This window comes from Aulonocara sp. 'chitande type north' Nkhata Bay, linkage group LG14 (assembly GCF_057382095.1).
Source record: "Aulonocara sp. 'chitande type north' Nkhata Bay isolate Kocher_YH1m ecotype deep benthic linkage group LG14, A_spYH_male_GT1.1, whole genome shotgun sequence".
NCBI lineage: Eukaryota > Metazoa > Chordata > Actinopteri > Cichliformes > Cichlidae > Aulonocara > Aulonocara sp. 'chitande type north' Nkhata Bay.
In genome coordinates, this window is record NC_141357.1 from 3,590,307 (window position 1) to 3,601,813 (window position 11,507).

At 47.4% G+C, this 11,507-nt stretch overlaps 1 protein-coding gene across 2 annotated transcripts; it reads left to right on the top strand.

The window, feature by feature from the left end:
* Positions 1-740: 740 nt before the first annotated feature.
* On the top strand, positions 741-11,286 carry LOC147313887 (uncharacterized). 2 transcript variants are annotated; one of them, XM_086262735.1, is made up of 6 exons: positions 741-997; positions 1,898-2,141; positions 3,705-3,711; positions 9,744-9,911; positions 10,032-10,127; positions 10,877-11,286. In XM_086262735.1, the coding sequence occupies exons 2-6, from the start codon at positions 2,005-2,007 to the stop codon at positions 11,192-11,194; spliced, it is 726 nt and encodes a 241-aa protein (XP_086118861.1). In that variant the 5' UTR covers positions 741-997; positions 1,898-2,004; the 3' UTR covers positions 11,195-11,286. The 2 variants fall into 2 exon arrangements, with proteins under 2 accessions (XP_086118861.1, XP_086118860.1); XM_086262734.1 differs by lacking the exon at positions 741-997 and having other exon boundaries at positions 1,017-2,141.
* The last annotated feature ends 221 nt before the right edge of the window (positions 11,287-11,507 follow it).

Genomic DNA, 11,507 nt, shown 5'->3' on the forward strand with positions numbered 1-11,507 from the left:
TTCTTGATAAATAAAGGAGAAATATACTTGCCTACATATGCTATTCTACATGCTTTTAAACCATTTAAAATTACAATTCATAGTTTTATATGTGAATTATATAATGTTAAATTACTATTAAACAAATGAATGACTAAGTATTTTAGACTTTAGTTTACTTCAGCCATATTCCATATAACTCAGGTATCATACAAAAATAAAAATAGAGTGTGACAATAAAAGAATATGACTTTAAGGACTTAACAACATTACTTCAGTTACACCAACATCTCTGATACATCAGCACTAAGGGAACACTGAGTGACCTGGTGGGTTTTGTCCATAAAACTACTCGTCTAAGATTACCACAAAGTAAAAGATCTCTCAGCAAAATTATGCAACATTTTAGGCACTATTGCCCCGATCAACTCAGTGAGCTGGGATGTTTTATTCTAAACATGAACTACGGTTACAGCAACATGGACTACTGGTGTCCCACACAACAACTCAACGTCCACTACACTGTAAGACCGAATAGTAATAGGTTGATAAATGAAATGAGTTCCAACTACTTAAAAACCTGTTATAAGTTCATACACCTTTATTTTTTTGAGTAGTTTGAACAAGTTTGTTTTTCAAGTTATTAGTACTTGAATATATTGATTAGTTTCTGGCATTGCCCTCAAATAATTTGAGTTTTAACACTGACGTCACTTACGTGCCTACGTACGTACCTACGTGCGCCACCTGTTTCTTTATGAAGTGCTGGCAACCATCTTGGATTCCTCGCTTCGAGTGCGAATGCCCGCTCATTACTCCGAAAGAAACTTGTGGAACGTTAATATCCGAACAGAAATAAAAACATTTGTCAAGGTTTTTTTTGCGGCATTGCCTTTGACGCTGGATAAAGGAGGGCATGCTATGGTATGTTACGGACTTTTGAACTGGAACAGCTAACGCTCTGCACTTGGCTAGCTGCATTTACCGCCTTTGCAGCATCTTCAGGAGCGCTTTTGTGGTAAGTTTTATTTTTTCTGAAACTATAGTTCTCCGTTGTAATATGGGTTTTTTATCGTCATAAATGTACAACTCTAGCAGGCATTTAAGAATTACATGCATGCGTCGTTTTATCCATGTTGGCTTGGCCCCAAAGTGTTTTGCATGAATTATGCTAATAAGCTCATATTTAGTATAACACATTATTAGTCCCAGCAGAGGCTGGGACTAATAATGTGTTAATAACTTTTCTAATCTCTTACTATTTTAAAAGAAGTCTTTTGAAGGCGTTTCTGGATTTGCAGATTATAAACTGCCTTGTGGTTAAATTGTTGAATCAATATGCACTGCTGCGCTGCTTCACACTTAGCGCATACGTGGATATTGACTTTGGCTAACCCATTTGCTAACTGGTGGAACTTAAAACTTACGTTTAGTTCTCTGGAGTTGTACATATTAAAACTGGGGCAGCAAAATTGTAGGCACAGGACATACTTACAAAAGCAGTGATTAATCATTACATAATTAGGCGGTAGAACTTGGTTTACATTGCAAATAGTTATGTATACCAAGTTGAAATGTAGAATCTTCTGAACTGTAAAATTGTTGTGCCTGGTCTATTTTAGGTTAGCTTAAGGGTGAATCCATCAATAATATATTTACCAAACAGTTATTTTTTCGTTTTATTTTATTCTGATGCCCAGTGTTCATTAGTGAAAGACTTAGTTTTTTATCTGTCAGGGGCTGGGTCTGTGACACAGCATTTTGAGTTTATTTTGTATTTTTGCTTTCTTATGTTATATTGAAATGAGGTGAAGTTCTTGTATTGTTGTTATTATTAGTTAAGGTTTAGTTGAGTTCTGGGCTGGTTATGTTTCATCTGTGTCTCCTTGGTTGTGTGTCTTTTCTGTTCTCTGTGTAGTCTGTCTTGTCTTCTGTGTTTTACTGTTATGTCCATGCCAGGGCAGAAGTAAATTTTCAGGGGTGAAGATGCTGTTTACCATGACCAGCTAAGACTACAGATTGTAGATGAAGTCGAGAAAAGTGAAAAGAATCCTGATTACAAAGCTGATGCACACAACTTTGGCCTTGCAATGCAAAGAGATCATCAATGATGACCTACCAGTAGGTCAGATCCTGGATTGCTGGCCTACTCTGAAATCCCAGTGTCACGGGCGAGAATGCGGTGGACTCAAGAGCAGACTCAATTTGCTTCGAACTGTGTATAATTTATTGAAAAGAACAAAACGTGAACAGAACTGGGTTTAACAGAAACCATACGCAGAAACTAAGGGAAATCCGTGGGCGGAGAGACCGGCGTAGAGCACGGGGAGAACTCTAACGGGAACTTCTGTAAACACAGGAGAGAGATGTTACTGAATGGAAAAAAACGAGTAAGGGACAGAGGTACGGAGTGCCAGTGGATAGTCTTGGGCTTACTTGGAGACCCTAGTTATTAGGCGGGAAAAGGGCTGCCGTGGGAGTATTCCAGAGAGGGTCAAGAGTGTGGAGAGTCCGGTCCAGATTCCAAGGAGGTGGAGAATACGGACTGAAGGGCAGGCTGAGGAGAAGTGGAGTATATAATCCTTGGGTTCAGAGCAGACGGAAGAACAGAATGGAGACCAAACCAGCACTACTGATGAGTGCGACGGGTGGTGAATCTGAAGAATACAGGAAACAAAAACACATTAACCCATGGTCCAGATATACAGAGTCAGAGCTCAGAGGAGGGCGAGTTTACCACAGATGGTAGCAGGATGAACTGGCGAGGAGTGGCAGGCCGTGCCGGCTTAAAAACCCTCTAGGTGGAGCCCCGGAGATTGACAACAGGTGATGAGCTGGCCAACTCCACCCCCAGGGACGAATGACAGGAACCTGGACCACGCCCGACCAGACACTCCCACAGCATATGACAGTACCTCCCCCTCAAGGGCCGCCACTCGGCAACCCCCCAGCCCGGGCCCTGCGAGGGGAGGAACGAAATGCAGCAATCGGGTCCAGAATGAGCGACCGGGGAACCCAAGAACGCTCCTCAGGCCCATACCCCTCCCAGTCCACTAGGTACTGGACACCACGACCACGGCGGCGCACGTCAACGATCCGCCGGACCGAATAGGCCGGATGACCGTCCACGAGCCGGGCGGGAGGCGGGGGAACAGATTGCGGACACAGAGGACTGCTACGGACCGGCTTGACCTGAGAGACGTGAAACGTCAGGTGGACGCGCCAGGAGGCCGGGAGCCTGAGACGGACCGCCGAGGGGCCGACAACAGCAGTGATCTCATAGGGGCCAACATAGCGGGGAGCCAACTTTCGAGAAAGCGACCGCAAGGGAATGTCCTTAGCACAAAGCCACACCCGTTGTCCAGGCCGATACGCCGGAGTGACAGAGCGGCGACGATCCGCATAGTCCCGTTGCCGGTCGACAGTCGCAAGGAGAGCCCGTCGGACCCTCCGCCACATCCGCCGGCAGCGTCGAAGGTGATGCTGGACCGAAGGAACAGCCAAATCCGTCTCATCCTCCGGGAACAACGGTGGCTGATACCCCAGCGAGGCCTCAAAGGGGGACAAACCCGTCGCTGAAGACGTGAGAGAATTATGGGCGTACTCCACCCAAGGCAACTGAGACGACCAGGCAGCCGGGTTCAGCGACGAGACGCAGCGAAGAGCGGATTCCAACTCCTGGTTCAAACGCTCAGTCTGGCCATTGGTCTGCGGATGGAAACCAGAACTCAAGTTGGCCTTGGCACCCAGGGCTGTACAGAAGGCCCTCCATACTCGGGAGACAAACTGAGGCCCCCTGTCAGACACAATCTCCGAGGGTATGCCATGAAGACGGAACACATGGTCTGTAAGGATCTGGGTGGTCTCCGCAGCCATCGGCAGCTTGTCCAGGGCCACGAAATGAGCCGCCTTGGAAAACCGATCAACTATGGACAGAACCACCGTCTTCCCCGAAGAGGCTGGGAGGCCGGTAACAAAATCCAAGGCGATATGAGACCAAGGCCTATGCGGGGTACTCAGCGGTCGGAGTAAGCCAGACGGGGGCCGATTAGAGGTCTTGTTACGGGCACAAACGGAACAGGCAGCCACATAAGCCTTCACATCCTTGTCCATAGAACGCCACCAGAAATACCTCTTCAACAGAGCCGTGGTCCTACTCACTCCCGGGTGGCAAGTAAACCGGGCTGTATGGATCCAATGGATAACAGCCGACCGGGCGGCAGAGGGTACAAAACGCCGACCGGGCGGGCCAGTTCCCGGATCAGCGTCGTCCCGCAGTCCTTGGCGTATAGCCTCCTCCACATCCCAGGTGAGGGAGCCAATCCTGCAGGTGGAAGGGAGAATGAGCTCCGGGTCCCGGGAGTCCGAGTCCGAGGAGTACTGGCGAGACAGAGCATCAGGTTTAAGATTCTTGGAACCCGGGCGATAGGAAATGTCAAAGTTAAATCGGGCGAAGAAAAGGGACCACCGAGCCTGGCGGGAGTTCAGTCTCTTAACCGTTCTGAGATAAGTCAGATTCTTGTGATCTGTCCAGATGATGAATGGATGTTCCGTCCCCTCCAGCCAGTGGCGCCACTCCTCCAAAGCCAACTTAATGGCCAGGAGCTCCCTATCCCCAATGTCATAGTTCTGTTCGGCAGGAGATAGGCGTCGAGAAAAATAGGCGCAGGGCTGGAGCTTGCCATGAGGACCAGAACGCTGAGACAGCACAGCCCCCACCCCCACGCTTGAAGCATCAACCTCCACCACAAACTGCCTACTCGTGTCAGGATGGACTAAAACAGGAGCCGAAGTGAAAAGCCGTTTGAGCGTGGCGAAGGCCGAGTGAGCCTCGGGGGACCAAACGAAGGGGACCCGAGAGGAAGTAAGGCGAGTGAGAGGCGCAGCCACCCAACTGTAGTCCCTGACAAAACGCCTATAGAAATTCGCGAAGCCAAGGAACTGCTGCAGCTGTCTACGCGAACCAGGAACGGGCCACTCCACTACTGCCTTAACCTTTACAGGGTCCGTCTTCACCTGCCCTTCCGCCAGTAGGTAGCCCAGAAACGAGATAGATGAGACATGAAAGTCACACTTCTCGGCCTTCACATAAAGGCGGTTCTCCAACAGTCGCTGCAGCACACTCCGGACATGCACACGATGCTCTTCAAGGGACCGAGAAAAAATCAAAATGTCGTCCAGATAAACAAACACAAAAACAATAAAAAAAATCCCGGAGCACGTCATTCACCAGTGCCTGGAAGACTGCAGGGGCATTGGTGAGGCCAAACGGCATCACCAGGTATTCAAAATGCCCCAGAGGAGTGTTAAAAGCAGTCTTCCACTCGTCGCCCTCCCTTATGCGGACAAGGTGGTACACGTTCCTCAAGTCCAACTTAGAGAAGACAGTGGCCCCATGGAGGGGTTCGAAAGCTGAACTGATCAAAGGCAGGGGATACCTGTTCCTAATCGTGATCGCATTAAGGCCCCTGTAATCAATGCACGGCCGGAGCGACGCATCCTTTTTAGAAACAAAAAAGAAACCAGCGGCCACCGGTGAGGAAGAAGGACGAATGAGACCGGCCGCCAGCGAATCCCGGACGTACGTCTCCATAGTCCCCCTCTCCGAACGGGACAGATTATAGAGACGGCTGGAGGGCAGAGGGGCACCGGGGAGGAGATCAATAGTACAATCATAGGGCCGATGAGGAGGCAGCGACAGAGCCCTGTCCTTACTGAACACTTCTTGTAGATCATGATATTCAGGAGGGACAGAGGTAAGGTCAGGGGGGGAGACAACCACTGGAGGAGAAACAAAAGCCCCCGAGGGCAGTGCTGACTTTAAACAGTTGGCGAGACAAAACAAACTCCAACTCGCTACTCTCTTCCCTGCCCAGTCAATGTGTGGATTGTGCTTCTGCAACCACGGAAAACCAAGGATCACTGGCACGTCAAGGGAAGAGGTGGTAAAGAGAGTTATGTCTTCCTGATGATTACCTGACGTGACTAACTTGACAGGCGCGGTCCGGTGAGTGATCATCGCGAACACCTCATTATTCAAAGCGGCGGCCGGGATCGGAGGCTCGAGCTGAATGAGGGGCAAATTCAACGATTTAGCCACCGCAGCATCTATCAAATTCTGCTCCGACCCGGAGTCAACGAGAGCACAAAGAGAATGAGCCCTAGTACCGGACATCAACGAAACCGAAAGCAAAAGACGGGGTTTATCACTCTTAAAAACACTGCCCACCCGTAACCCCGGACTTACCGGCGGGCCACGCCTTTTGGCCGGACCGGGCAAACAGCGATGCGATGGCCGCTTCCTCCGCAGTAGAAGCACTCTCCGGCTCGGAAACGCCGCTCCCGCTCCTCAGGAGTGAGCCGACCGTGGCCAATCTGCATAGGCTCAGGGGAAGGAGAGCGAGGACGGACGGATGATGTCACCGGAAGCGACGGGGGTAACGCCGAAACGGCCGCGGGTCGAAACAGTGACGGAGAGGGTCTGGACCGCCTCTCAGCGTCTCTCTCCCTCAGTCGACTATCGATCCTGAGAGCAAGAGAGACAAGCGCTTCAAACGTGGCCGGCTCGTCGTGCACAGCCAGCTGATCCTTCAGTTGTTCGGAAAGGGACGCTAGGAAAATACCCCGCAGCGCAGCGTCTGGCCAACCCGCTTCAACAGCAGCGGTGCGGAACTCGATCGCGTATTCCGCAACGCTGCATTTTCCCTGGCGGAGTCCCAACAGCCTCTTAGCTGCAGTACCCTCAGAGATCGGGTGAGCGAACGTAGCCTTGAATTCCTTGAGGAAGTCCTCATAGGAACACAAGGCAATCGGATGAGAAAACAAAAACGCCTCAGCCCACGCAAGCGCCTTACCCCTAAGCAACCCAACAAAATGGGAAATCTTGGCAGCATCATTAGGAAACGCATGCGGCGTGCGACTGACGAACAACGACCACTGAAACAGGAACCCCCCACACAGCCCCAGCTCTCCGTGAAAAGGCTCCGGTGGAGGGGAAGAGATGCCCCGATAAGCCGATTCAGGACGCGCAAAGGCGGGTGCAGACAACGGTTCCGGCTGACTAGGGAAAATGGGTGGATTCGACTCCCTGATTTCTGAAAACCGGGTAAGTAACTCCTCCTGTTTATCACTGATAGCATTACACTGATCCATTAAGGACGTCAAGGTCTGTTCATGCCGTCCTAACACCGCGCCCTGTTCATTAATGGCGGCGCGAATTGGGTCCGCTGAGTCCATAAGTGGCCAGTTCGTTCTGTCACGGGCGAGAATGTGGTGGACTCAAGAGCAGACTCAATTTGCTTCGAACTGTGTATAATTTATTGAAAAGAACAAAACGTGAACAGAACTGGGTTTAACAGAAACCATACGCAGAAACTAAGGGAAATCCGTGGGCGGAGAGACCGGCGTAGAGCACGGGGAGAACGCTAACGGGAACTTCTGTAAACACAGGAGAGAGATGTTACTGAATGGAAAAAAACGAGTAAGGGACAGAGGTACGGAGTGCCAGTGGATAGTCTTGGGCTTACTTGGAGACCCTAGTTATTAGGCGGGAAAAGGGCTGCCGTGGGAGTATTCCAGAGAGGGTCAAGAGTGTGGAGAGTCCGGTCCAGATTCCAAGGAGGTGGAGAATACGGACTGAAGGGCAGGCTGAGGAGAAGTGGAGTATATAATCCTCGGGTTCAGAGCAGACGGAAGAACAGAATAAGATAAGATAAGATAAGATAACCTTTATTAGTCCCACACGTGGGAAATTTGTTTTGTCACAGCAGGAAGTGGACAGTGCAAAAGTTATGAGGCAAAAATTAGAATACAATAAGAATAAATACAGTACACAACTGTACAGAATAGAATAAAATAAAATACTATATACAGTAGAATAAAATAAAATAAATATACAATAAGATAAAAATAGAATACAAATACAAATACTATATACAACTGAGTAAAAATACAACGATGACAGAAAGGATTATTGCACTTAGTATTATTGCATATGTATGGATGTGTGTGCTTGATCAGTTAAAGTCTTTATTATGGAGTCTGACAGCAGTGGGGAGGAAAGACCTGCGAAATCTCTCCGTCCCACACCGTGGGTGCCGCAGTCTCCCACTGAAGGAGCTGCTCAGTGCTGTCACAGTCTGCTGCATGGGGTGGGAGATGTTGTCCATCAGGGATGACAGCTTAGCCGCCGTTCTCCTGTCACTCATCACCTCCACTGGGTCCAGAGGGCATCCTAGAACAGAGCTGGCCCTTCGGATCACCCTGTTCAGTCTCTTCCTGTCCCCAGCAGAGATGCTGCCGCCCCAGCAGACCACGCCATAAAAGATAGCAGAAGCCACAACAGAGTCATAGAATTTCTTCAGGAGTGGGCCCTCCACTCCAAACGACCTGAGTCTCCGCAGCAGGTACAGCCTGCTCTGCCCTTTCCTGTAGAGGGCGTCTGAGTTATGAATCCAGTCCAGTCTATTGTTCAGATGAACACCAAGGTACCTGTAGCTGTCCACAGCCTCAATGTCCATACCTTGGATGTTCAGTGGTTGCAGTGGAGAATGCTTGTGCCTGCGGAAGTCTACCACCAGTTCCTTGGTTTTACTGGCGTTGATCTGGAGGTAGTTCAGCTGGCACCAGTCCACAAAGTCTTGGGTCAGACCTCTGTACTCCTTGTCGTCCCCATCAGTGATGAGGCCGACTATTGCAGAGTCATCAGAGAACTTCTGCAGGAAGCACTGGGTGGAATTGTGGGAGAAGTCTGCAGTGTAGATGGTGAAGAGGAACGGAGCCAGAACCGTTCCCTGTGGGGCCCCAGTACTACAGACGACCCTGTCCGACACACAGCCCTGAGTCCTCACATACTGTGGTCGGTCGGTGAGGTAGTCCAGGATCCAGGTAGTGAGGTGATGGTCCACTCCAGAGTTCACCAGCTTGTCCTTTAGAACCGAGGGAAGAATAGTGTTGAAGGCACTGGAGAAATCAAAGAACATGATTCTCACAGTGCTTCCAGCGGTCTCCAGGTGAGCGAGGGAACGATGTAGGAGGTGAATGACGGCATCATCCGCTCCAATGCCAGGCTGGTAGGCAAACTGAAGTGGGTCCAGTGATGAGCTTATTAGGCGCCGAAGCTGAGCCAGGACCAACCGCTCCAGGGTCTTCATCAGGTGGGATGTCAGAGCCACCGGCCTGTAGCTGTTGAGGTCCTTGGGGCGTGAAGTCTTTGGCACTGGTACAACACAGGAGGTTTTCCAGAGCTGTGGGACTCTTCCCAACCTCAGGCTCAGGTTGAAGAGGTGTGGAGACCAAACCAGCACTACTGATGAGTGCGACGGGTGGTGAATCTGAAGAATACAGGAAACAAAAACACATTAACCCATGGTCCAGATATACAGAGTCAGAGCTCAGAGGAGGGCGAGTTTACCACAGATGGTAGCAGGATGAACTGGCGAGGAGTGGCAGGCCGTGCCGGCTTAAAAACCCTCTAGGTGGAGCCCCGGAGATTGACAACAGGTGATGAGCTGGCCAACTCCACCCCCAGGGACGAATGACAGGAACCTGGACCACACCTGACCAGACACTCCCACAGCATATGACACCCAGTCCCAGGTAAGAATGTATATAGATGTATCTAACAAGATGTATTTTATATCAACTCCTGTTATCTGGCCTGTCTGAACAAATTATGCCTTTGGAGTGTAAGGATTTTGATGTATTTTGCAAAGATTTATAGACTAATTGAAACTTGTAAACACAAATGTATCCTGTGTGTTCAGATCTGTGCAGAATTCCACAGGATTACAAACCTTCACCTGAAAAACCACTTTTATGCTGTGCTGGATCAACATGCTCCCCGGCTCCAGAGCTTATTCAGAAAGAAAGCTGTTTGCACAGGGAACGTGTCTGATGTCCTGTCTCAGCTCTTCAGAAGCTATAATCTCCAGGTTAGTGGGTTTTTGTCTTGTTTTTTTAGCTTTAATTAATTTGATCAATTTTTCAATTTTAATTACCATTCTTGACTAGGTTAGCCAATAATTTAAAATAAAAATTTTCTTGTGATGTAGGAACAAGCTGATATCCATGCCCAAAGTGCTGGTGTGCTTCATGCCCTCTCTGCCTATTTGTACGAAGACACCTGTACCTTCATCAAAACATGGGATGTAAGTTTTGGACAAAGTTGTGAACAATATCTTAGTAGCATCCTTGTTTAGATTTCTCAAAACATTATGACACTTTGACAGTTTGAGAAGCATCTCCATGCTTGGATCTGTCTACAACAGTGTCCATGTCACATAATGGAAACACTACATGTTTTTAATGTGTGTAGACCTTCTATAATGTTCCTAGCCCAACCATACATCACTGTACAAATGAAAAAAATATATAACTCCTATTGACTTTCTGTTGTTATTGCTACGAAGAGGTATGACTTTGCTTTACTAAAAGTACTATTTTTGTCAGTTTGTTTTCTCAAATCTTTGGTGTGTTGTGGCTTTTTTGTTGTTCAAACAATTGATTTCTGAGCTAGTAATAATCCAGAAATGTGACTTGTATAGATGAAACTAAGAGAAATTCAACTTTAATTTATATATTTTATCTTATTCTTTCCCAGTTAAATTTACCCTTCATTCTAATTTGTGTTGTACAGTTATTTCATTTTTAACCTTAATTTATATTTTATTCCTTCCTAGTAAAATTTACCCTTTTTAATTTTTCATATTTATTTCCCTTTTTAATTTTTCATATTTATTTCCTATCTTATTCATAGCCTTTTCCTTTTTTTGTTTTCTTTAGGTCACGAGCAGTTGTTCAAGCATTTCACTGCATATCGTACTGTGTATGACTGTGTACGTGACAAATAAAATTTGAATTTGAATGCACTAACATGAAGTAATTTTGTTTTCTGTAGATGATGCATTCTGATAGACCAGATATTAGTGAAGTGCCACTAGGACGAGTCCTGATCAGAGCCAATTCCAGCGATGCAACATTCTTCTGCCCTGAGAAGACTGCAGTTTTGGTCGAGGGTAACATGATCATTGTTTTCACCACCCTGGCTGATGCATTTCTAGTGATATTTGGACTGACCTACGCCCTGCACCTAAGCTACCCAAAATGTTTGGCCAACATTTTTGACTTCATTCAGAACGTTTTGATGGGTCTGGAGGGTGGGAAGTTGAAGCCCAAAGTGCTGAGTCTTAAAAATGATCTTTTGGCAGCAGAATAATGTCCAGGGTTCTTACACAGCCCTCAAGTGCCTGTTAAAGCAAGTAATTCAGTTTATCATGTTTCCAAGTCTGGATAAGTTTTTTTTTTTTTTTTTTTTTTTTTTTAAAGAGAGAATAGAATAAAGAAATCTTTGCAGACTCTGTTTCATACTTCATTATCTAAAAGCCACATCCAAAGTAAAAGGGGTGATTTTTATTTTATTAATTTATTTTTTCCCCCATCATCACTTGTGTTTTTAGTTGATTTTGATTGTGTTTTTAGTTAGATAACTGTAAATCTATAGAGAAAATGAAGGACAATCTCACTACATT

Excerpts from the sequence above, each read along its gene's own strand:
- LOC147313887 (XM_086262735.1), top strand. The coding sequence starts at position 2,005 with ATGAAGTCGAGAAAAGTGAAAAGAATCCTGATTACAAAGCTGATGCAC. Across the intron at positions 9,912-10,031 it reads TCAGAAGCTATAATCTCCAG|GAACAAGCTGATATCCATGC; the intron begins GTTAGTGGGTTT and ends CTTGTGATGTAG. Across the intron at positions 10,128-10,876 it reads CCTTCATCAAAACATGGGAT|ATGATGCATTCTGATAGACC; the intron begins GTAAGTTTTGGA and ends TGTTTTCTGTAG.